We start from the raw sequence: 26,429 nt of genomic DNA, 5'->3' as shown, positions 1-26,429 counted from the left end.
GTACATTCCTAAATCAACACGTCTTCATTCATTTCTAATCATGGCGGAGGAAGTAGCAGAAACAATTTCGGCCACCATTAATGCAACTTTAAACGAAACAGCTGGCAATGAAACAGCTAGAATTCCAGCAACTCCAGAAGGCATGGCGCTGGCCTATGGCAGCCTGGTCGTCATGGCGATAATTCCGATATTTTTTGGTGCATTTCGGTCAGTCAGATTCCAGAAAGAACAGCGGGTGAGATTGCTTGATTTTTTTAAACACAAAAAAACAAAACATGCAAAAAATTGAAAGAACAAGGCCAAATTGAAATTAAGTTAGCACGTTTACTTTCACTTTCATTCATGCTCAGTTCGAGTCTTTGTCCGCTGTCTGCAGTAGAATTTTATATGTATTTGCATTTTTACGGTTCTCATTTATTTTACTTACTGAACACAAAGAAGAATTGTACAGGAAACCCGCGCATGCGCAGTACGATCGTTCGATCGCCAGCGTAGTGCGTGACGTCATGTTTCATTCACAAATCTTGAGCTGTGATCTCATTGGGTGTTTTGGCTCTCATTTGCATATTTTCCCATAATACAAAACCTATGTAGTGCGAGAAGATTCTCTGCGAACCACCGATCAACCTCATACTAAACACGACATATTTCCTTCAAGATTTCGAGTTGAAAATCTCATTTTCTTCGTACGGTGTAGCTACATTACCTCGGAAAATCTAATGATATTTTGCGGACTTCTCGTCATTTGGTAAGTCATATTTTTGAAGATATTTACCGTCGAGAAGTGAAAATCGCATGACTGTGTTCGTTGTTTACTGTGTATCAACGTGTGCAAAGTATATGTGAGCGACATGTGTATGTACAGAGCGACATAGTGAAAACTGTCTCCACCGATGTTGATTTTGTGGACTGCTTTGCGGTGGTGTTAGTGCTAGTCCGCATTTGGTGTATATAAAGCATGGGAGCGGTGCGTTGCGATCGGGCTTCGCTCGGGTGTTCGTGAACGGCCGTGGAATGTGTGTGTGTGGAGCTCGGCCATGCGGCCTTGGGGCGTGAATGTAATATGAGTGGTAGCTGCAGCTGTTGTTTTGTATGCCTCTGAAATGGAAGCTCTCTCTTTGTTCAGGGCGAATGTAGTGTTTATGTTTTAGGAATATAAGTTTGGGCATTTTATTTGTTGGAACTTTGATACTGATGTGATACTGATCTAACTTCTAAACTGGACAATGATTTTAGTTTTTTTTCGGTAAGGCCAGGGAAAATCAATGGAATTGACATTTAACAATTACAGACCCTATTAGAAATAGTGGAAATTAAATTGAAAAAATAATGCAATTTACAATCACTGAAGTGTGGAAGTGTACCAAATTGATATGGATGGAGATTGGTTTTGATTTTGTTACCTTCAGTATTTTTTTTACAAAAATCATAAATATTTTCCTGCTCTGTTCTTTTTCTTATCTATTTTTTTAAATCTTTGAATGACCAATTATGTCATTAGCAATAAATCAAACTCAAAAGTTCAAACTATGGTCTATTTTCATTGTATAATCTACAGCATAAATCCGAAGATGACTGACTGACACTGGTTGAAACACTGTTGTTCACAAGACCCAAAGGACAAAGGTTGAGAGCTACAAGTTCATATCACATTCTACTCAAGAAGGTGAAGGATTTGGGGATCACTAAAACAAGACCGTCGGATATAGAAACAATTTTATTTTATGACATAATCTTTCAACTTTATTTTTACTTACTATTGTAGAAGAGAAAAAATCTTTAAAAAATATGGATATGATGCTGAGAAGAGTAAAACCATTTTCTGTCAACAATGATGCACTGTAAAAATACTATTATGTATAGTCATAATATTCTTGTGATTTATTTGTAATTAATATGTTGTTTCACTGTTGTAAATAATTCAAACAGCGTTGTTTAATATGTGAATTGAATATTAGTTTAAACATTTTAAACAAGTGTTTAAGAACTTTATAAACAACAAAATTTAAACTCTAATATTTAATTATCAATAAATAAAGCATGGTTGTTTCAGATTTTAAACACTTGTTTTAAATGTTTTAGTATACAGCATTATTTAAATTATTTGAACATATATATATATATATATATATATATATTCAATAAATTATTATGCATTAAATTTGCCTTTACTAAGAGTTTCCAGTTCAGTATGAATTATAAAAAACATGGAATTCTTGAAGGACATTCACTTTCACGGAATACATGCAAAACACTGTTATAACTAAAAACTATCATGGTAAGTAAAATGAAGATCATCATAATAAATTAAAGCCAAACTGTAAAGTGTAAGCCAACCCCTATATCATGATTTCTTTTAATAAAGATTTAATTTGCAACTGCAACAACTATATTATTTTATGTCATTATAATACCCCAGTCACATTTCCCCTACCGTGGCCTTACGGCAAGTCGAAAACAGCAGTTTAGAAATACTTTTTTTATCTGTTTATACATGGTTTGAATAAAAATGAATAAAACGGCAACGGCTGTTTTCAACTCACCGTACAACCGGCGTAGAGCAAATGTGAATACTACACTAATTAAGCCCGTGCATCAAAATTTGTAGAACATCTTTTAATGGAAAACTGGAAAAGATCGATATGAAGTCCAACAAAGTTACTTAAAGCCAGATTTATTCACATATTGATCAATAAATTTACCACATACTTTCTACATCTTTTGATATTGTGATTTAATTTTCCGAATGCGTGTTTTGGTTCTGTCAACCATTGTTTTTCACGTCTTTGACAGACTTGTACCTCGGTCATATTTTTGCCGCACGTCGAGTCGAAAACAACATTATTATTCATTTTTATACATGTACAAACCACAAATGTAGCTGGTACAAAAACAATATTAAACCGACTGTTTTCGACTCGCCGTACGGCCGCCGTAGAGCAAATGTGACCGATATTTTAGGACCATAGCCCCTTGGTCCCGTCCGTGAAATCCTAAGATTAATTGTTCTGAGGCTTCCAAATAATTAATGGACATCTGCATTCATTAGACGGGGTCCCAAACCTCTCCGTATAAATTGAATATTTTTAATTTTCGGATAAATTATAACTTTCATAATTAAAAGCTGTCTGTTAAAGTTTATAATTCGTATCCAATTATTTCATTTTCAACATGAATTATCAGTATTTTCATTTGTATCAGGGGCGGATCCAGGATTTTTTTTAAAGGAGGGGGCACGTTTACCCGTGGAAAATTTTACAAGCAAAAAAAGTAAAAAATTCAACCCAAAATAATTGAGAGGATTTTAGTCTTCATTTTCTAGGGGGGCACGCTTCTGTTTCAACAACATTTTACATTACAAATTTTAATTGTGCCTCTCAATGGTGGAGGGGGGGGGGGGGGGCGCACGGGCCGGCTGTGACCCCGCCCCGGATCCGCCAGTGATTTTTATTGTTTGTTCACCCATGATCTGGAAGGTTTTCAAAATGCTTACATTTACCTCACGATTTTTTAAAGACGATTCTTAAAGGGGAATCCAGCCTTGGCCATAAAATGGTGTGTTGGGAAGGAGAAAAATAAATTAAACAGAATGGTGAAAGTTTGAAAGAAATCGGACAAGCAATAAGAAAGTTATTGCTGTTTTAAAATTGAGATCACTAATACTATGTAGATTTCAAATTGGCAACTTGGTAAGTAAATTATGACAAGGGGCAAGGACAACTTTCCCATAGGCCATGTACTTTATTATCAGGGATTTGTGGTTTTCTCCTTAGTACCCATTCCCCTGGGGCAGTAATCTAAATATAACCCAGATAGTATATAGTTTTATGTCCTCATGAAAGAAAAGTATGATTTGAAATAAAACTTTTGGGAAAAAAGACAATTTAGCCATAATATGTATTGGAGTACATGGAAGAGTAGTCCTTGCCTTACATCACTATGACATCCCATATGTGGCCAATTTAAAGTCTCCATGGGTGTAGTGATTACCAATATTTACAACTTTTAAAAATTCTTAACTTTCTTGTTGTTTGTCCAATATTGTTCAAACTTTCAGCTATCAACTTGTCTGATTTTTCTTTTCCTTATAAAAATAAGTTTTTATTTGGGTTGGATTCCCCTTTAATGTTAGGAAGTAGTTCGAAAGGCCTAATTCTTTTTTAATATACCACACTCATATGGAGTTACTGTTGCTATATACTCTGCAGTCTGCATCAGCGTGTAATGCACGAGAGAGAAAGGGGAGGGGGGGGGGGATGGTCGCAAAGAGCGATCGAGCATTAGACGAAGGGGTTATGAAGAGGGGATGTTGAGAATTGAGATCAGTGTTGGGAGGGGGGGGGGTATTCGAAGCGAATGTTGTCACTGCTGATTACGACGATGGTTGATTAATCTTTACATCTTAATTTGGGCGATTTGGGAATTTTGACAAACAAAAAATGGAAAAGGGTTTCAACCAAAATTAAGGGGATTTCGGTTTTCTTGTATCATGGGTGGGGAGAGGTGACTGATTCATTAAATTTCCATAGAAGTGCAGTTTTAAAGTTACAGAAGAGGATTTCACCCAATGACGGGAATTCGGGAAACACCATTTTCAAGCAATACAATTCGATCACGTGCCATCGGCTTAAGGGCCGAGTGTTCTCGTTCACATTCCAACTATCATTTCATAAATAGGCACTCTTACAAATTAGGCCGATGTCGTTGTGATTAAGATGACTATTTTTTAAGTGTTATTCAGATATAAAATATATAAAGACAATTGAAATTGAACAATTAATCGAGACGATATTCAAATAAAAATAGTATCAACTCGTGTAGATCTCTAGGGATGAAACAGACAAACCAATTAAATGTAACTTTCGATTAATTGTTCAATTCCATCAGAAATATTCTTCATGAAGTCTTTTCAGACTGTTGAATGTGAACTTCTATTGGAATTTATTGAATCACGTACCCCTCCCGATCCAGGTAGATTTCCCAATCACCATACATAACATACGGTCACATACCCATGTATTAATGATATCGTGTTACATTGTTAGGTATCGACGACATCTTCATAAATATATTCACAATTATTCCATGAAATGTCACCATTGCCGTGGCTATGACAAGCCTGAAAGCTTTGACATAAAACAGTTTTTGCACTTTGATATAGAGGTCAGATATTCTTGTCATCTAATATAAACATTCCATTGTGCAACATGTTTCAAAATGGGTAAGAAAATTACATTACCATCGGTATCCAGATAATGAGTCCATGATTAGACCAGGATCATCGGAGTCTACCCCTTTCTTCTTTTTTTTTTTTGGGGGGGGAATTTCTTTTTTTTCAGCACATCGAAGTGAGGAAAAAACAATACCAAAACCCTATATTGGTATTAAATGATAATCACGTTTAGGACTGAGGGAATTGGGGGAGAGGGTATGGGGAGGGAGAGTATTTCATTTTCCAATAAAGTGCAAAAGTACAATATTTTCATGAACACGAACGAAATAAACAAAATGTTAAATGCACAATATTCATATTGCATTGTTCAATAGAACAATACTAGCTTTAACAATGTTAAAAACATTTCAGTTATCATTGTTATTACATGTGTTTCATCAATGTATTGACAATAGAAATGATTTTTTAATATAGAAAATATATTTTATATGACTATTGTGAATTTGAAATAATCCCATTTTAGATCGTACATGTATATTAAAACACCTTTCTGAAAACAATCACTTTGAAATCTCCTGTAAAATAAATTTTAGATTTTCTGTTAAAATTGATTTCTAAGATCATGTCTAAAAATTGATGGAATACTCTAGCACGAGTAGAAGTGCATAATACAAAGATAAATGAATATACTCAAACTCTTATAATGATATTGTCCACCAAAAAAAAATGTCAAATAGTTAATGAAAAATAATTGAATTATAAACAAACAATCGAGTCAAAGGGAATATGAAAATTATAACACAGAATACAATCACGTCACATTCGTTCTCACTCTCGTAGTTGCAGGATGGGGGGGGGGGGGGGTCAGGCGTCCGGACACTATATTTTTGAAGCATTCTTTTTTGTCTTTGCATTACACTAAAAGTATGAATTCAATGGTTGTAATCATCTAGTTCTCGATAGTATTTCCTAATATCTTGAAGTAAAAATTGATGAAACTTTGCTTGTATTATTTCTCCAAATGACTTTCTAAAATTGATCGTCCGGACACACAACCTGTCCAGACATACAACTGGGTAGATTCAGCTCATGCTAGTCTAGACGCACTCCCACACTCCAGACAATATGTCACAAGTACATGAACTCTCGTTTGCACACAGAAAATATAAATTATATGCTCCAACAGTTAAAATGTACTGCCTTTCAAGGTTCAAATATACATGTACACTCTTTTTGAACATCTAATTATTCTATTAAAAAAACAAAGTTAATTTATATGACATTAATATACATGTATGAAGTCTGCGCCGAGCATCTAATCATAAGGCAGTCTACCAGGAAATTCACTTATCGCTGGGGCAACGCAGAATTCAGTACAGACAAGTATACATGTACATTATAGATACGCTGTGCACTGTACTCAACGCAAATACAATTTATGCAAGCGGCCTTCAGCATTGCGTAACCCGATGAAAACCACATGTTTATCTTTAGACTTCGGAAACTGCCTGCCGAAGTGCCGATATCATCCGAAAATGCGCCCGAAATCTACACGCTGGCATCTTTACCCGACAGAGTGTTGTGCTCCGTGAGTGAGCAGATCGCGTGGTGTAAAGATTCTCACACACAGCGCTGGGCGAGGAAGGGAAGAGGGTCGCGCGATCAGCCAATCAGCGTGCAGGGATTCCGTCTACTGTGTGTCTATGGGGAAAGTTCTATGTGCTGAAATATTGTTCATGTTGCATGCTGTTATTGTCGAGTGAAGTGAAGATGAAGTCATTGTAAGACAGAATTATGATATGTAAATTATAATTCATAATGAGTTATAAATTATTATAATTCATGACATGATTATGATATAATCCTGTCATGAATGATGGGGTGAATCCTGATGTGATTGATATAGATTAGCATGAGAACTTTTTGATATTTTGGGATTGGACATGTTGGAGATGCTATAAGTATAATAATGATAGAAAAGTAGAATATCACAACTGTGTCTGTGACAAACAACCTTACAATGCATCTGGATACGGATGTTAACATTACGTTAGAGCTGTAATTGTAAAAGTATATTATTGGATTACCTGTCATGCCCGTGTGATCTTTATTCTTATTGACCATGATCATTCACGATTTCACTACATACATTGACATTGTGTCAATCAAATATCATTGTTATTTGTTCTTTACTTTTTTTCTTTCTATTACAATATTCTCAATGAAAGTAAAGTTTTGATCATGTAAAATGATGATTTTGGTTGATTGGTCAGGCCACCAAGAAAATTAAAAAAATTAGTGTGGAGCCTTATAAGGCAATTTGCACAGAAATATAAATACTACAACATTGAAAGGGCAACAGAATCTCCTTTGTGACATTGTGGATCAACATGAAATGGGTCAGACTTGTGTAAATTTTATTTGTGAAAAAAGTGACATCTTGTTTGAGTTTTACACAGCCAATTGTTCTTAGTGCTATCTATGTAAAGCAATCACTGTGATTTTTTATTTAACAAGACCCTTCATCGAGTACTAATGCATTGGGGCCTGTTTCATAAAACTTGTTGTAATAACAAATTTTCCATAATGGTTAAAAGCTACTGAAATCATTAATTTTGATTTGCTGATATCAAAGTTAAAGAAATTGTGCATTTGTTTTTTATATCCAGTCTTTATGAAATGTGACCAAGTATATTATTTTTTCTTTTCTTAAAAGGAGAATGGAGACACCCCAGAGATCATGTCTGACAAGGATGCGGCAATGTTCCCCATCATTGCCAGTGCCACTCTCTTCGGGATATACATCGTGTTCCAGGTATATTCAAACTCTATAGACCTCTAAAACTATCCCCCCAAAATACATGTACAAGGAGGGAATTCACCTAACAAAAGGAATAAAACGAGAGGAGCAATGTAAAACTTGTTACATCAAAATCGGTTGTAGAATAAGCGAGCTATGGAAGTTTTTGAAATGTCTCGTACTTTCTATTGGGATCTTCAAATTGGCAAACATGCTTCAAAATGGCTGAGTTCGATTGCTCCTCTCATTTTATTCCCTCTGATATTTTCCCCTGTATTTTGTTTTCCTTTAACTCTAACCCTATGGCTATGCCTTCTGAGATATAAAGACCAGAGCAATGTCACGTCACCCATTTTATGATAATGTTTGGAAGGCTGTATCCATATTGTTGCGAACAGAATTAATAATTGCTGCCAGAGAGGGTGGGAGGAAGAGAGAGTCTTGGGTTCTTCATTGGGGGATCCTGGTATTTGAAATGCAAGGGTGGTCCCAGGATCTGGGGGGGGGGGGGCAAATAAAAGGTGGGGCCATTTTTCCTATTAAACATTTAGAAAAGTGAACAAATCATAAAATGTTAAAATTACTTTCATATTTTAATTTGATACAAATGCCAAATGTTATGAAAATTTATTTCAGTACTGACAATTCTAGCCTTCCTGTATAAATTGATATTGAAATACTAATACCTTAAGTTTTGCTGGTAAAAATGCAGATACAGTGTTAATAAGCTAGTATGAAAACCAAATTATTGTTTATTTTTATTCTGTTTGATTTTTAATGAATTTATTTGTAATCTTAAACTGGATTTAATTGTGTCTCTTCAGAAAAAAAATTGATATGAAAAACCAAAACCACAAACTGTGGTGAATGACCTTGTGCTATTGTGTGGTTATGCCTCTAAAGAAAAGTATGCAGCTGTGCTGCATAGCCTATTGGGGTTTTGATTCAACTTGATTAGGTTAGGAAATTATTTTTGTTTATTTATTTGTTAATTTATTTATTTACTTATTATTTTTTTTCTTTTGGGGGGCTATTTTTTCATATTAGGGCAATTACAGAATTCTTTTATTTGAAAGGCTACTTTTTGAGGGTACCGGTATATGTAGCAAGAAATTATGCAGTGAAACAAATATTCTGACACCTACTAGTTAGAATATTAATATTCTAAATAATATTGAAAATTGATTGTGACAAATCTTGGGACACCTCTAGAAAGAAGAGTCTCCCCAAAGCAGGTATTTTGGGGGACTTTTAGGGGCGATTTGGGTGGCTTTCATGATGGCAAAATCGTCCGTCACCCCCATGTGTTTTCTATGCTTTATTTATCATCTTTACATATTCTTCCTTTTACTGAGGGTGTTCGATGCACAAATATGCCAGGGCAGATTTTAATTTCATTCTATATATATTGAGATTATTATTTTTCTTTTTCTGTGTATCCTCTATAAAATAAACTACCTTTGGTTGCACCATGGCTCTCTAAAAACAAAAATTAAGTAAAAAAAAATCAATGCCGGTAACCGTATAATTGACTTTAAAAACTTCACTGTTAGTCTGTATATGTATCTTCTCTATTTCCAATTGATATTTGAGATTATGTTATTGTTAGTAATCATCCATTAGGTACATGTACATTCTTATTGTTGTTTTTGTTTTTAATTGTTTGACAGATCTTCTCAAAGGAGTACATCAATCTACTTCTGACTGTTTATTTCTTTTTCTTGGGAGTGCTTGCTCTTGCACATATTATCAGGTGAGTGGAGTGATCCAATGCTTACTTACCGTAGTAACAGTGCCTGACAGCCAATCAGAATCAAGGAAAGTTGTCGGATCCGTCAACTTGTCAGATGAAACATTTTGCTGAAAAACTCCCCTTGATACCATTCAATAAAAAATTTGTCAGTGATATAACCTATAGATGCTATAAGCTATGTGAAGACATTGTCAATGATTAGAATGCTGTATCCAGGCGCGGAGTCAGGGGTCAATTTTTTGGGGGTACAAAATTAATTTGTGGTTGAAATTTTTGGGGGGGCTTGTAAATTTTTTTGGGTACAAAATATCCTTTATTTGTGGTTGAAAACCTTTTTTTTTAGCTTGTCAAAATTTTCCTCGGAAAAATTTGCTCCCCCCCTTTGGAAAATCCTGGATCCGCCCCTGGCTGTATCATTATTTTTTTTCTTTTTATGTTTTCAATTCACCAGTCCAGTAGTGAGGAAGTTGATACCAGACTCCATGCCCAACGATCCCTATCATCTTCTATTTGTCAGAGGAAAGGACGATAAACAAGAAGGTCAGTGTCTTAAGCGCCCATCACACTTATTCAGAATCAAGCAGAATTGGCCGGAATGAAAAGTACTATTGTCCGACCACCAGTTGGTCATTTAAATCTAATTCGAACACCGTTAAAAAATACCCCTCAAATGGTTTGAACATGACCGAAACCTTCGGGACGGCCAAAAGAAATGACAAAAATATTTCGAATGCACTCAGAATGCAGTCAGAATATTTAGAATGTCCAAGAATGTAGCAGGAATTATCAATCTGACTCCATTGCGGTTCATTTTGACTAGTGTATGATGATTCACCTGGTCAGTTTACTGAAGTTCAATTCCATTTTGGTGAATTCATCAGTTCCTCCCAAAAATGTCTAGATTTTTTTGATATTTTTTTCGTTTCAGCCTCTGCTTGATTCCTGCTGTTTCCGAATAAGTGTGATGGGGGTTTTATAATTTCTTTTTTATGACACAGTTCATTGGTTTGCTTCAGGCAGTAAACTCTGTCTAACCTTCATGTTGCAAGAAAATATTTGCAATCAATTGCAAATTTCAGTTGCAAATTCTGAAGTGATAGATTTATTTTAACTAAAGCAAATTAATGTGTACTTGTTGATCGCAAGAAACAGACCAGCAATCGATTGCGTACAACCAATTAAAGTACTTATGATTGATTTTGGGACCTGAATATTTCTTGCGATCAATTGCGAGTTTCGTGCAATGCTCCATTAGTTAATGGGGTTTTCAAAAACTTAACGGACATAGGGGGTGTTCCAAGAAAATGTTTGCAATCAATTGCAAATATTCTGTTGCAATTTTACAATTGATCCCCATATCTGGTGCGAAATTATTCATGGGTCAATTTTAAGTTCTACCAACGGTCAATTTTAAGTTCTACCAAAAGCAGAACAGTGTGTCTTTAAACGCCAATTCATTATCGTAGACCTAATGCTGTTGACTCTTTGCTAGAAACTGTTGTGCAATCATTGACAGATATCAGCAAAACTTTAAATGTCATTATACCATGTTACCATTTTCTTGCTCGTCTAATCTTTCTTTCCAGAATTGATGAACTATGAGTTTGACAATAAAGATTTGGTCTGCCTTGGTGTGGGGGCGGTATTTGGTGTTTGGTATCTCTTGAAAAAAGTAAGTAATAACATCACAAAGTGCACCTGTGTTGGGGAAAAAAGACATTAATCAATTTTTGTTCTCACCGCACCAGAAAATTTACCTTAAAATTTTTGGCAACAGGGATGTAGTCGAGGCCTCGTCTTACAAAGAGTCACAATTGATCTGATCAACCACAACTATGGAAAGCCAGCAACGTCATTATCTTAAATGCATGCTCGTTCAAAATATTTTGTAGATGTGATGTATGATCATACGTTCATTGTTTTTCTTGAAAATTCAGTGTGTTTCTCTTTGATTGCAAAGAACATCATGCAAATTTCCTGGAGGAAGAAGTCATGACATTGTTGGATTTCCATATAGTTTAAGATGATCGGATCAAACATGAATTTTTGTAAGACGGGGTCCTGATGATACAATGATGAATGATTGGGTCATAGACATTCGGAAGCATTTAACACCTGCCAATGTTGAGAGAAGTTTTGAACTAGCTTTGAAGTTCCTTTGACCCAAACTTTTGACGAGGGTTTATTCATACATATAAAATTCATGTCCAGGTGGATGTTTCATAAAGCTGTTCGTAAGTTAAGAGCAACTTTAAGGACGACTGGTGATCCTTTCTGACATGCTAAAATGTTCACCAATGAATGGTGACTATGATTTACGACAAGAAAGGATCACGAGCCGTTCGTAAAGTCACTCTTAACTTACAAACAGCTTTATGAGATGACCCCCAGTACAAGAAGTGCCATCTGAATGATTGAATATGAGTAAAAATTGAAGAAAAAAGGTGTGGTACAACATGTGATATCCTATGCTTGAATGGCTGAATTCCAGAGAACTCCAGTAATTGTATATTTCTGAAATGATGGAAAGGGGGGGGGGATGGAAATGTAGTGCTTTTTTTTTACTTACCCTTTGGGACATTGGCCACTGAAACTGATAATTTACTTCAATAACTCCATACATCTACTTGATTTGCTAGTTCAGCCCTCTGGACTGCCATACCCGAATAGAACTCCCAAGGATTTAAAAAGCGCGAGCGCGCCCTCTCCCGTTCAGGCTTACTACCCATGATCACCGCGCAATTAGCGTCCATCTTCCTCTTTTGCTTTCGGCAAGCCACCTGTCAAGACGTGCTCAGATAAGTCTCCTAAGAGCTCAAATCTTTTTGAGCTTTGGTATATTATTTTCGCTTATCTGTGGTGCATTCTCCCTTTTAATTTCAATCTTTCCATTTGTGTGTAAGATTGTGTTCAGAATTTACACTTGGCGTGACTTTTTAGACGTGTTTTTGGTGACACTTAAATTGTTTTTCTAACGTTTGAGTTCTCGTCGCGCCGCATCGCTAGCGCGTTCGCGAGGCACCGGGCTTGGCCTGCCTACGTGGCAGCAAGCCTTCACCACCTGTCATGGTTATTGTTCTTCACGTTCAAAGCGTGGTGGCTTTTGGTGCCGTTTTGAATTAAATTCTAGACAGCCTCTACACTTTGTTGTCGAGGGTGTTATTGTTATTTCTTTTTGCAGGTTGGGATCTTCAACTCTGTTCCTTCCTTGCTTTCTGGAATTGATTTATTAAGATTTTCGATTGATTTTTGATTGATTAATTCTTCAATTCTCTTTCCTTTCTGTTCTGAATAAATTTCTTAATTGATATTTTATTCACAGGCGGATCTTAAAGCTCAATTCGTTTTTCCTTCTGTTCTGATTAAATTTCTTGATTGATATTTTATTCACAGGCGGATCTTAAAGCTCAATTCCTTTTCCTTCTGTTCTGAATAAATTTCTTGATTGATATTTTATTCACAGGCGCATCCTAAAGCTCAATTCCTTTTCCTTTCTGTTCTGAATAAAATTCTTGATTAATATTTTATTCACAGACGCTTCGGGGATTGTTTAATTCGGCTTACGCAATTATACCTGATGATTGTTTGGTTATTCAATCCCCCCTAAAAAAAAAAAAAAAAAAAAAAAAAATTTTTTTGTTCTTTACAGGTGGGGTCTCCTTCCTGTTAGAAATTTTTTTGACCTGTCCCGGAATTGTTTTCTTCGTTCAATTCCCTCTTCCCTCCTAGTCTTATATATTTTTTATTTCGACAGGCGGGCTCTACGATTCCCTTTGAGGATTTACTGTGTCGTTCTTCCTCTTGGAATCGTTACTAGAGACGTTCCTCCTTCCTCCTGTTCTGAATTTCTTTACCTTTCCACAGGAGGTTACTTTTTTTTTTTCCTCTTGGAAATTATCGTAAAATTTCTCTTATCTGGAATTATTTGTCTCTCAATCCCTTTTCTTCCTGCTCTGAAATGCTTGTTTTTGTGTTTCTTCGCAGGTGGAAAGTTCGTTCTCTTCTGAACTTGCATTCAATTTTGAATTTTTGTTTCGAATTTTTCCTTCGGGCACAAAAAAGAGAATATAGTAGGGGAACCTTGTAGGAGTTTCTTTTTTCAAAGTCTCCGACCTCCTTTTTATTTTCTTACAGGCAGATACCTAAACTATTCTTAGTTTCTTCTTCCTCCCTACCCCTCCCCTCTTGTTTTGTTCTGTTTGCTCAAACAAACTCCTTTTAGGAGGAGGGAAAGACCACTCCGGTCTCCACCTTTAATCTAAGCGAGATCTTTGTAAAAAAAAAAAAAAAAAGAAAAAGAAAAATTCTTGTTTTTCCTTTTTCAGGGTAGAGAGAGGTATCTTTGAATGGGACTAACACAGCCCCAGAGGACCTGGTGCCCTCCACGGGGACCGTCCCGATTGCAAGTTACAGAAGTCGGCCGCCTCCAGGCGAGCAGGAAGGACGCCGCGGTGAGCGCCCAGCGGCGGTGAGTATGAGGGTGCGTCGATCAGCATTCCGAATTTGCGGTCGGATGCTAAGAGAAGGAAGGCCGAGACTGTGGTGCCACGGTCTCGGACAAAGGAAAAAGTGGTAGCCAAGGCTTCCAAGCCTAAACTAGGTCCTGCCGCCGCAGCACCCATAGGGCTATGCGACCCACCGGCTACCGGGTCACCAGAAGTCCGGAGGGAGAGTGCGGTTCTCTCCCCCCGGCACAGGTCAGGATCTTTGCCGTATAAGTCGTCCTCCGTTGACAGCATCGGGAGAGATCGCCCAGCCCCTGACCGCGAGAGGCGTCACACAGACTGTAACCACAATCTGATCGTGACCACAATCTGACCCCGTCAGATTCGGGTGAAGTTTCGTTGTTGGCGGCCGCCCTGCCAGGGGCGGCAAATCGTAAGAGATCACCCGTGCCTCTTGTGCCTTCTTCTGCTCCGGCCACGCCGGCGGAGCCCGCAAAATAAGAAGAAGAAGAAGAGGTCGAAGGAGAGGTCGGCCAGCCCTGTTGCCATGGGCATTCCTCCTTCAGACCCTCTTATCGGTGGCCAGATGTTACAGTCATACATGTTATGCTGCTATATTCTGCTACCGCGAGAGGCGTCACACATCGGGCTGTGACCACAATCTGACCCCGTCAGATTCGGGTGAATTTTCATTGTCGGCGGCCGCCCTGCCAGGGGCGGCAAATCGTAAGAAATCACCCGTGCCTCTCATGCCTTCTTCTGCCCCGGCCACGCCGGCGGAGCCCGCAGAAAGAGAAGAAGAAGAAGAGGTCGAAGGAGAGGTTGGCCAGCCCTGCTGCCATGGGCGTTCCTCCTTCAGACCCTTGTGTCGGTGGTCAGATGTTACAGCTATTCATGCTGCTACATTCTGCTACCGCGAGAGGCGTCACACATCAGACTGTGACCACAATCTGACCCCGTCAGATTCGGGTGAAGTTTCGTTGTTGACGGCCGCCCTGCCAGGGGCGGCAAATCGTAAGAAATCACCCGTGCCTCTTGTGCCTTCTTCTGCCCCGGCCACACCGGCGGAGGCCGAGAAGAAGAAGAGGTCGAAGGTGAGGTCGGCCAGCCCTGTTGCCATGGGCGTCCCTCCTTCAGACCCTTGTGTCGGTGGTCAGATGTTACAGCTATTCATGCTGCTACATTCTGCTTTCGAGTAGTGCGGGTTCACCCCACCCTCGACGTCTACTCACCCCGCTGATGCCCCTGAGCATCAAGCGAGACAAGTGGGCAATAACCACCAGACACCCGGGAAATCCTCGAGCGATTCTGTTAAATCGCCAGCCAGTGCACCGACTAACCGGGTGCCCCAAGATCGCGTGTGCTTTCCAGCATTTTCGTCGATCTCAGAGCACGTGTCCCAGCCGACACGCGGGGCCACCCCGGCGCTTACTGGACAACCCCCCGGTTCAGTCCATAGAGCGAGACTCCCTTTACGAGGACAACCCCTATCCCGCGGTCGACTTTTCAGTAAGCGCTCAGGCGCTGCTTGACAAGTATCTACCTCACATCTACCCTCCGAGTGGGGGTATTGATGAAGCAAGGGAGTCCATATTTTCTCGCCCCGCCTCTTCAGGCGCTCCGAGCTCAATCGGCCGAATTGGGGGTCTCGGAGAGTGACGGGGTCGCTCTAGACGAGGCGGCTCCTACGACGAGGAAGCTGCCAGCTCCGTGGGTGTAAACCCACCCCCGCTCTGCTGCTGCCCGGAAGCGCCAGGCTCCGGCGCCGCCGTCTCGAAATTTTCAAGCCTCTCGAGGCTAGCGAGAAGGCAGAGGCAGGGGGGGGGGGGGCGATTATTATGCAGGTTCTCCCGAATTCGCCCTCTACGTCAAGCTCACATACGGCGACGACTCCTTCAGCGGTAACTCTCTCCATTCTTCCCCCTAAGCGGGCCCGTAGATTGGAGGTATGAATCTCTTACATACCGCATGCCGCACTTCTCTCGTGAGAATGTTTGGCTGCTTTGAGAGGACAACCTATCACGTCCGCGGACCGTCCGCCCAGGCGACGGGACCGTCGCTTTTCTGGCCTGAACCTCACTTTCTATTCGAAAGTAAGGGTGCCCTGTCTTACTTAGCTCCTACCCTTGCAACGCCAGAGTCAGGGCTAGTACAGACACCCGTTCTCCAGCGATCGCCGCTGAAGAGAGGGCGACTCTGATATGAGCACCATCACCGCTCAGCGGTATGTCTCACTATCTCATAGCTCTCCGAGCTTATGAGTATGTATATCGGATCTGAATGTCACGGCGATTAAAAGTTCTCCTGTGCTTAATAATCGCTATGCCTTCACCACCCGGTGCATTATGGTTATGTTAACCTATTTGTCTCGTATTCGGGCGGCTCGTACGAACCCTGCCCGAACTGCCATCACCGGTCGTCCCCCAGGACACCGCCGGCAGCACCCGCACCGAATACGTGGAAGGAATCAGCTTTTCATATGCTAGATATCCCTCCTGTTGACATTCACAGCTGTTCCCCGAGTCTTTCCCGGTTGGGTAAACATCATCTCGGAGGAAAGTAACCGCCGTACATCTCATGAGATTGTTGGCTATGTACGCGCGTTCAAACTTGTTTAAAGCCCCAGGATTCTCTGTCGGCATTCTATGCCTACTTTCTGGGCACACCAACCGTACCGGGTCGGCGAGTTCACACCAAACTGTACACCGCCAGACCATCGGTCGAGCTCTAACTGTCTATCTTATAGACTGCCCTCTATGTGGGTCAATCTTGCGGGCGTCTCCGCCGCTCCCTCCTTGTGCGGAGTGGTCTACGGTGGATGTCTTTACCGTGCCCGTTAGTCGAATCGGCTTCTTTCTTAGAAATTTTTTCACGGCACACTCGAGTCGCCCCGCATGCTGCTTTCATCCTCCTTCCATGCAAGGCATGTGGCCAGGGTCACCGCACGACCGAGGATGATGTAACAGTGGATGGATGTATGCTTATGCCTTCCTAACCACGATCACTACGACCCGCCTTCTCTCGGGCCGACTGTGGATGAGCCTCTCCTTGTAAGTGATTTACTTCACTGGAGTTCTTCTTTTAGAAATTTAGATTCTCATCCCCCGCTGCTTAGGGCGTCATTTTTGCCGCCCCCCGCAGCTTTTTGGAGCTCCTTATCTTACCGATATCGGACTGTTCCACGCTGCCGCAACCGGCGCCGGCGGTGCTCGCTCTTACGATCACCTGAGAAACAGGCCTTGTGACTGTTTTCATAAACAACTGGTTCTCACCGCAGACTGATGGAAATTTTGTGATTACTTCCTCAAGTCTCCTTCGCTTGTTTCTTCAAGCGAGGACTTCGACACTCTTAGCCAGTTTCCGTCCCTAACTTGATAGGACAGGGCCGTTGCTACCTCATTCGATTCCGTTGGGAATGTAACGGTTGAGGTATCATATCTGGCGATGTCTGTTCGTTTAGAGCATCTCTTGATGGTCGTTTACACGTAATATCGTGACAGATTTTTTTTTTTTTTTTTTTTTTTTTTTTTTTTTTTTTTTTTTTTTTTTTTTTTTTTTTTTTTTTCGCCAGCTCCCTCTGGCGTACACTTGCTGCTGCTAGGGATTCCCCCGCCCAGCGGACAGCCATCGCAGCCTAGCCTCACGGGCTCTCTCGGCGATGGTGGCTTGAGCCAAGCCACCTCTTCCACCGCGGGCACTGCACCCTCAGATGGGTGCTTCAATCAGTATGGGAGAAAGGGGATCCTGAGTTCTCTCTCGATCACTCGGTCTAACACACTTTTGTCGTGATGTGTACCGCGCTGTATCCCTGACACGCCCGGTTGAGCTGTTTTGACCAGACTGCTCTATTCTACATAGGCAACATGTCCGCGGCATTCCTTTTTAACAGGATGGCACTCAGTCGCTTTCTCGACCCTTGTCTGCCTTACGAGTGGTTTTCTTCCTAAATCCCTACTCTCCGTCGTTCCTGGTCCCCTTCGGACCGCTAGTAACTTTTTACCACAGCTCTCTATCAGAATTCTGCAGATTTCTGCCCTCACGCATTTGAGACAGATATCGAATTCTGGGCGCTTTCTCCCACGCGGAGGCTTCCCCTACAGAAATTTCCAAGCTTGCGGGAAGCGTGCGACTAGCTTGCGCAAGCTTGCGGCATGCTAGTAACTAGCATGCGGTTAGCTTAATAAGCGTGTGATATGCGTGCAGAGTAATAGTTAAGCGATCTTTTAGCGAGCAGGGACTGTTCGCTAGCATGCACTCGCTTATTAAGCGAGTGCCCTGCTAGTCGCATGCTAGTTACTAGCAAGCGGCACGCTTAAATTTCGGTAGGGGTTCTGAGATATCTCGCCTTCTCAGATTGGTCGATTGATCACTTACTGAGCCTTAAAAGCTTCAGTTTTCCGATCACGATTCTTGTTGAAATTTTCAACAAATTTCGATTCTTACGCTCTAGTCAGCAGGTGATGTTGTTCTCCTGACACTAGGCCGAGGGCCCATGATACTTAGTATTCCTGAGTATACAGGGCATTCCTCTCGAGGACATTTTTGAGGGCCGCCTTTTGGCGCTCAACTAACTCCTTCACTTCTTTCTACTTCAAGGACATTCCGTCCAGCGAGGCAAGATTTGCTGCTTCGGCGCTTAAAGCAGCTGCGGCTTTTTCCCCCTCTCCCTAAATTTCGTTGTTTTTGTTTTTTTCTTTTAAATTTTCTTAGGCTTACAATTGAAAACATGCCTCCCTACGGTTTGAGTCCGTGCTGGTCTAGCAAATCAAGTAGATGTATGGAGTTATTGAAGTAAATTATGAAAATACTTACCTGATTTTCTTATTTACGAGATAACTCATACATCTACTTGATACCCTCCCACCGACCCTCCGCCTTGCGTAGCAACATGTTTCAACGTATGGGCTTGCGAAAGGTGAGGAAGATGGACGCTAATTGCGCGGTGATCATGGGTAGTAAGCCTGAACGGGAGAGGGCGCGCTCGCGCTTTTTAAATCCTTGGGAGTTCTATTCGGGTATGGCAGTCCAGAGGGCTGAACTAGCAAATCAAGTAGATGTATGAGTTATCTCGTAAATAAGAAAATCAGGTAAGTATTTTCATAATTCTTGTTTTGAAAAATGAATTTTCAGTGACACCTTTTTCTTTCGTGATAATATTTGAATATTTATGTTCAAATGTATGATATTATTATTTGTATGTTTTTACATGTATTATTGAAAGAAATTTAAATAAGAGTATTTTTCACTCTCCCTCAACTCAACTCAAATTCTATGACAAATACTTTGAATAGAATAGAAGACTCTTTGTCAAGTTGGTATCTATTTCTATTAATTTTTGTTTCTGTATCATTCGCGTCTCTAGCACTGGATAGCTAACAACATATTTGGACTAGCGTTTGCGTTGAATGGCGTGGAATTTCTTCAGCTAAATACAATCATGACGGGTATTATATTATTAGGAGGGCTCTTCGTCTATGATATCTTCTGGGTGTTTGCTACTAATGTCATGGTAACTGTTGCCAAGTCTTTTGAGGCTCCCATCAAATGTGAGTGTTCTTCTTTCAGCTTTGAATAAATGGGGTAATTAAGGTGGAGTTGGGTGGGGGAGGGGAGCGTGTTAGTGCCAATCTCGAAAGGATCTATGATATTGCTACTAACGTCATGGTAATCTTTGCCAAGTCATTTGAAGCTCCCATTAAATGTGAGTATATATAGACCATCTGCATATGTCATAATCTTAGAGCGCCCTCCCTCAGAGGATATAGGATTATGTGTAAACTGAGTTGTCAGACATTCTCCAGGTGGAGATCACCAATGCATGCAAGGCAATGGCTTCAGGCTCTAAGATGGCGGTGCAATGTTATGTGATTGCATGAGGTCTATTCCTAATTTCAGCTGCAAATGACTAGGGTTACGGGGGTAGGGTGGGTGGTATGGCTGGGGTTCCGGTTGGTGTGGGGGCGGGTGCTGTCGATGCCAATCTCGAGGGTTAAAGGGGAAGTTCACCCTGAGAAAAAGTTTATTGTAAAAATAGCAGAAAAATAATAAAAAATATTGCCGAAGGTTTGAGATAAATTCATCAAATAATTAAAAAGTTATTAGAATTTCAATTATATGATTTGTGACGTCATATGCGAGCAGCATTCCTACATAGCGAATGGCAAAAAATCGATGAGATGTCATTTTTTCAGAAAATTGAGAATGGTTTTCACTGTACCTTTTGTATATCAATAGACAAATCATTTCACACCCGATCATGAATAGAAAACAAAATTAAGTTATCAGGAACCATAAAAAATTTGAAATTCATGCATTTTATATTACATAACACATGGGGCAGCTGCTCGTTTATGACGTCACAAATCCAAAACTTTGAACTCTAATAACTTTCTTACTCTTTAATGGATTTTCCTCAAACCTTCACCGATATTTTTTACTATTTTTTCTGCTATTTTTACAACAAAGTTTTCTTCAGGGAGAACTTCCCGTTTAAAAAAATATATATTAACAAAACCTGAAAAGTGGAATTCAGCGATTCCCTTTGAATTTGGTTATTAGTACTGGTTCACTTCACATGAAGCCTAGCAACTAATTGGGGGGGGGCTCATTTTACAATGGATCATGCACAATAATCAATGCAATCGATTGTAGAAAACAGCCCTACGGTCAGTTGCGAAGCTTTATGTAACAGATCCCCGATGATATATAGTAAGAACTGTGCATAAGTTGGCCTTCTATATGTCAAATAATTGCCTCAGTCATAGAAATTTTTGAGACCATATTGCACAGGATTTTTTAAATTTACGTTCTGTAAGTAAAATTTCTCCTCCTCTGGCCTAAGAGATTTGTCTGAAGCAGAATTACCTTTATAATCAATTCTACAATTTAGTTTTTACTGTACGTCTATGGAGATCAGAAGGGCTAAAGCGATTGTAAATGCTGTTTGCATCCATTAATGTTACATCAGCTGAGGTAGCAAGTTGAGAGTGGTGATCCCTTCTTTTTTTGTTTATTTCAGTGGTCTTCCCACAAGACATACTAGAGAAGGGGCTAGAGGCAAATAACTTTGCCATGCTGGGTCTGGGGGATATTGTCATTCCAGGAATCTTTATTGCTCTGCTGCTTCGCTTCGATGTCAGGTGAGTATGGAAGGAGAAATAGGAGGAGGGAGGATGGGCAGAAGAAGGAGGAAGGGGAGAAGCGGGAAGAGGAGTAGGGGGAGGAGGAAGAGGAGGAGAAGAAGAGAGGAGGGGGTATGAGAAGACGGGGGAATGAGGAAGAGAAGTAGGGGAGGGAGGAGGAGGGGTAGGAGGAGAAGTAAGAAAAGTAAGAAGGAGAAAAAACAGGAGAAATTGAAGGAGAAGAGCAGCAGAGAGAGATGCAGAGCTGCCAAGTAGTACTGATTTTCCGTATTTAGTACTGAAAATAGAGAAGAATACTGATGGTTTCATGCAAAATACTGATTTCTAAAGTTCCAGTTTATATGTTGTCCTATGGTATTCCTGTGAAAATACTAATTTCCTCACCAAAATACTGATTTTCAGTCTTGAAAATACTGAAATGTTCTTGTCCAGGTTGGCAGCTCTGGAGATGGAAGAGATTGATTTGGAGGAGAAGGAGAAAGGAGGAGGAAACGAAGAAGAGGAAGAAGAAGAGGAGGAGTAGGGGGGGGGGAGAAAAATGAGAATGAGGAGGAGAAGAAGGAATGAAAGCATGAAGATGAAGAAATAAAATACTAAAAAGAAAAATCACCCTGCTATTCCTATTATTGTATTTCTATTACCATTATTGTTGCAATTATATCATTAATATTCAATTTTTTATGTTTGCTCATCCAACAGCCGGAGAAAAGACTCCCGTGTGTACTTCAACTCTGGTCTAACTGCCTATCTGTTAGGTCTGATGGCTACGATAGCCGTTATGCATTGCTTCAAGCATGCCCAACCAGCACTTCTATACCTTGTACCTGCCTGTATCGGCTTGCCTCTCTTCGTAGCTCTTATCAAAGGGGACATCAAGGCCATCTTCAAGTAAGTTTTTTTTTACAACTGCCAAGAATGTTCTGTAATCTGATTGGTCCAAATCGGATTACATGATATTTAGCGAATTGCACTATTGCATCCAAAATGCACTATCCTGCACTCTGACATCATACCAATAGTACTATCCTGCACTCTGACGTCAGAGTGCAGGATAGTGCGAGGTCTGGAATTATCTAGAATTTAGATCAAATATAGCATTCGGGGCAACTGAGAAACATGTGGGAGGAGGGGGTTGTATAAAACACACAATGCATGCATTCTTGTGCATCGAGGACCTAAATAATGAACTCTGTGCTCGCCTCGCCAGATGGATATACCGCACACGGTCCTGCGTACCTCGGTGTGATATATCCATTGGCTCTTCTCGCACATCGTTCATTATTTGGCCCTGCATGCACACGCTTAACGTGCATTATTTGTATAATAATAAGGATGATGATGATGATAAAGGGTATTTGTTGAGTGCAAATATCCACCTTGTTGTTGCTCAAGGCGCTTTTTGCTTACTCTAGATAATCTAGTCTAAGTGATTGTGGCGCAGAAAGATTATGAGAATTAGGGCGGATGGATGCTAAGTATTGTTTTTCTTTTTTAATTGAATGAAAACATAAAAGTGGGTTTTAGTCGATCTGTAGGGTTACGACGAAATATTATTTTTTTTGCTGTATAATCATTATTACTCCACTTTCTCTTTTAGGTATGAGGACAATCCTGCTCCAAAGGAAAGCGAAGCATCAAAAGAAAAAGAGGGAAGCAAAGCCACAGAGGCAAAGAAGTCCAAATGAGAAGCTCTTGCCTCCGACAGAAATACGCAACGCCAGAGTCCGGACTTCGCATTTCCGGAACTTGTCCCACGAAAGTCCCTCTTCGTCGATGTTAGCGGGTTTTAGTCTTCTCTCTTCACCTTTCATTTTTTTTCAAATTCTTCACAACTTCTGCAACTATTTATGGAGTGAACTATATGGGTCGTATTGCCTTATTTGCATAGATCTTGCGTGCACAACCCCTTTTTCATGTTTTGTTTATAAATTCAACCCATTTGTTACTAAAAGCATATGATCATGTCTTCAAGTTGAACAGGATTCTGTGTTTGCTGGAAACCATTGTCGTTTAATTTTGTTTGAAATTTGGGCAATCCCAATAAAGTATGTTTACCAAAGCCCTTAGTTATAGAACTTAATAATACTAATAATAATAGCCAATTTTTATAAAGCACTTTTCCAGAATGGCCCAAAGTGCGTTACAGCATATCATTACCCCGGTCAATCACGAAAAGTGCACAATTTCCACTCCCTGGGAGCATTCCTTGCATTCATCGCAGCCACATTATGGCGCTGGCACAATCAAACATACAATATCTTTCGCATCCTACCGGGTACCCATTTAGCACCTGGGTCGAGAGTGGCAAAGTGTGGATTAACGCCTTGCCAAAGGACGCTAGACCGCGGTGGGATTCGAACACACGACCCTCTGTTTACAAGGCGAGAGTCAGAACCACTACACCACGGCTCTTACCAAAAATCGTTTGTCTATGTAGGTGATAATATTACTTTTACAAATTTGAATAGCATTTTTGGTCATAGGAGAAAAGTTTCAACTAAGTAAATGTACAGTCCTTTGTAAAAATATGCTATACCTAAGACTTTATGCATAGCAGTCTTTCGAAAATGTGGAGCAAATTGCGATGCGATGTCCAGGATAATTATTACCTGCTTCGTATCTTTTTTAGTTCCTAGGGAATGTTGGAATGCTCTTAAACTGTCATGGCTTTTGCAGTTCTTGAAGTAAAGAAAGGATGGAGACAAATGGGGGTCAGAAAAAAAGACTGTTTTATTGGAATTGCCCATGTGTTATCAGAGGCTCGGCACCACATAATCATTTCTGTCTCTTTCCCTTTTTCATTTCAGTCTTGTGTAATAGATGGATCGTTTTCATTTACTGATTTTTTTGTTACTGAAAATCAAACACTGGTTCTGTATAACTTAACTAAAAATGACCTTGGTAGGGGAATTGTGGATAATCGATAACAGGAAGGGAGGGGTTTTTAGTTGAAATATGTTCAAACTTTTAGTATCTTCGTCAACACATCTCTTTTCCCTAGTGCAGTATCTTTATGTTGTAAAAGCTATCATCGTACATCCAGGGCCCTATTACAAAAACCTTTGTGATTGATTATCTGGCTGATTTTCTTCATCAACTTTACATGATGATATTTGCAGTCAGTCTTACCAAATCAGACGTACAATCAATTGTGAAGCTCTTTGTTACAGACCCCTAGGTGTTTACTTGGTGACAAATGTGAAAGCAAACATTCCATAATAATTGAGCATTAATTTCCAATTGAGTATTAAAAGAAACACTGCATTTCTATGACCATCCTAACTCTCCCCTCCTGCCAACACACTGTGAGGTTTTCGATGAAATTTATGAGGTATAAATTGATTTTGGGAGTTTTACAGCATCTGCTCTGCTTTTACAATCAAAATCTTAAATGAGCTGACTACACAAAGTATTTTCTTATTTTGTTATGTGAAACCATTGGTTCTGACCACAAATTTAAAACCACCTGTGTGAATAGAGTGTTGAAGTGGGACGTCATCAATTTTCCCTTTTTGTCCGCTTTATTGATACCATATTATTTTGGCAGAGCATGATGAAATACCTCCACTACACAAATTTGGTGGGAATCGGTCCATAGGGGCCTGAGATATGACCTCATGAATACATAATTAGCCCCATTGAAGTCAGTGTATTATTGGCCTGGTTCCCGACATTTAGATCCAGGCCAATAATTTAGTGGGGCTAATGATGTATTCCTGAGGTCATATTTAAGGCCCCCATGGACCTATTCACACCAAATTTGGGTTATGAAGGTATTTCATCCTGCCGTGCCGAGGTTGAGACAACTTAAAAAGCAAATCTCACAGGTAAATTAAAGAGTTTCAATATCAAATGTCACTTCTACCCAATTGATTATGTACGAATTGTTATTTTCATGTGATTGATGTGTCTTACAAAAAAAAAAAAATTGAGATCAAAATAACCAGTGAGCCCAGCTAACTCAACCCTAGACCAAAAGCTTTGATCTCTGTTACAATGGTTGTACCGCTGAACTCTGTTGGCTCCACTCACCAATTACAGAAAAAGAGTTTTAAAAATGTTTAAAAATCTCCTCGAAACAGAAGGGTGTCAGCTGACTAACTCGACCCTTGCGACAATAAAAGTCATGTGTAATTATTGCTGGTTTTTGTCAGATGAGTCGTCATCGACAAATTTGCCGTGAGCCAATCAGATGCTAGGACTTCGGTAGCTTATAACAAATAATCTGTGAAAAAAAATTACCGTTACATGAAATACTCCTCACACGACACTCATGCGATATGCCAATCAATGAGATTGTGCAATACTTATTTGAAGAGTGTCTGCAATTACGCATGACATTCAAGTCCTCTTTGTGAAACCTCCCCCATGAAGTGAAACCTTCCCCCCTCCCATTTAGTGTTGGTGGTTGGGGAAGTGATTTTAGTAAGTTATTAATTTTCTTTATTGTATTTACCCAAGAAGATAGCATGTCTTTAATTTGGCCTGATGGGATACAGAATTTAAAGAACCAGTGGTTTAAATGATTTTTGTGTTTTGGCAGATAAGTTTATGCACATCATGCGGTCACAATTTTAATGGATTCATGGTAAATTTGTATATTTATTGTCGTACGGTAGGTTTTTAATTCATTTTTGTTTCCTTACAATGGGTTTTAACCAGAAATGATTGCATTACGATTGATTTTGGTTTTTATGTTGCATTCTGTCACTTCTGAATTTTATGGTGCCTCAAACTCACAAATTCCATCTGTTTTACTATGAATAATTTCATTTGTGTTTTGCTTGAATGTTGGATAACAAATATTTATTATGGTAAAACTTATTCTTGTCTAAAGCATGTCAGATAAAACAAAGAAAGTCTCAAGCATATCCTCTTTCTTTCATTTTGTTTCATCAATAGACTATAATCTGAGTCTCGTAACATTCAGTGTAGTGACTGATTGTTTGATTTTGCTTATTGATTGTATATTGTCAGTTGTAATATATTCCTCTACAATTGATTACTAAGCTTAGTGTTAGAGCCCTGACAAGTGAAGTGGGCTTCTTGGTCAGTGCTAATATTTGTATTTCTTGCATCGGTCTGGTTTGGTTGTGTACATGTCCTGTACTTGTAT

The 26,429-nt window shown here is 39.7% G+C and overlaps 1 protein-coding gene across 1 annotated transcript; it reads left to right on the top strand.

The window, feature by feature from the left end:
• LOC121431415 (minor histocompatibility antigen H13-like) lies at positions 1-26,182 on the top strand. Its single transcript, XM_041628980.1, has 9 exons — positions 1-235; positions 7,890-7,988; positions 9,644-9,726; positions 10,178-10,266; positions 11,313-11,398; positions 19,534-19,717; positions 21,190-21,310; positions 22,013-22,201; positions 22,911-26,182. The coding sequence occupies exons 1-9, from the start codon at positions 41-43 to the stop codon at positions 22,996-22,998; spliced, it is 1,134 nt and encodes a 377-aa protein (XP_041484914.1). The 5' UTR covers positions 1-40; the 3' UTR covers positions 22,999-26,182.
• The last annotated feature ends 247 nt before the right edge of the window (positions 26,183-26,429 follow it).

The sequence above is a fragment of the Lytechinus variegatus genome, chromosome 17 (assembly GCF_018143015.1).
Source record: "Lytechinus variegatus isolate NC3 chromosome 17, Lvar_3.0, whole genome shotgun sequence".
Lineage (NCBI taxonomy): Eukaryota > Metazoa > Echinodermata > Echinoidea > Temnopleuroida > Toxopneustidae > Lytechinus > Lytechinus variegatus.
Note: the sequence above shows the minus strand (reverse complement) of the source record. Positions and strands in the feature narration are given on the sequence as shown.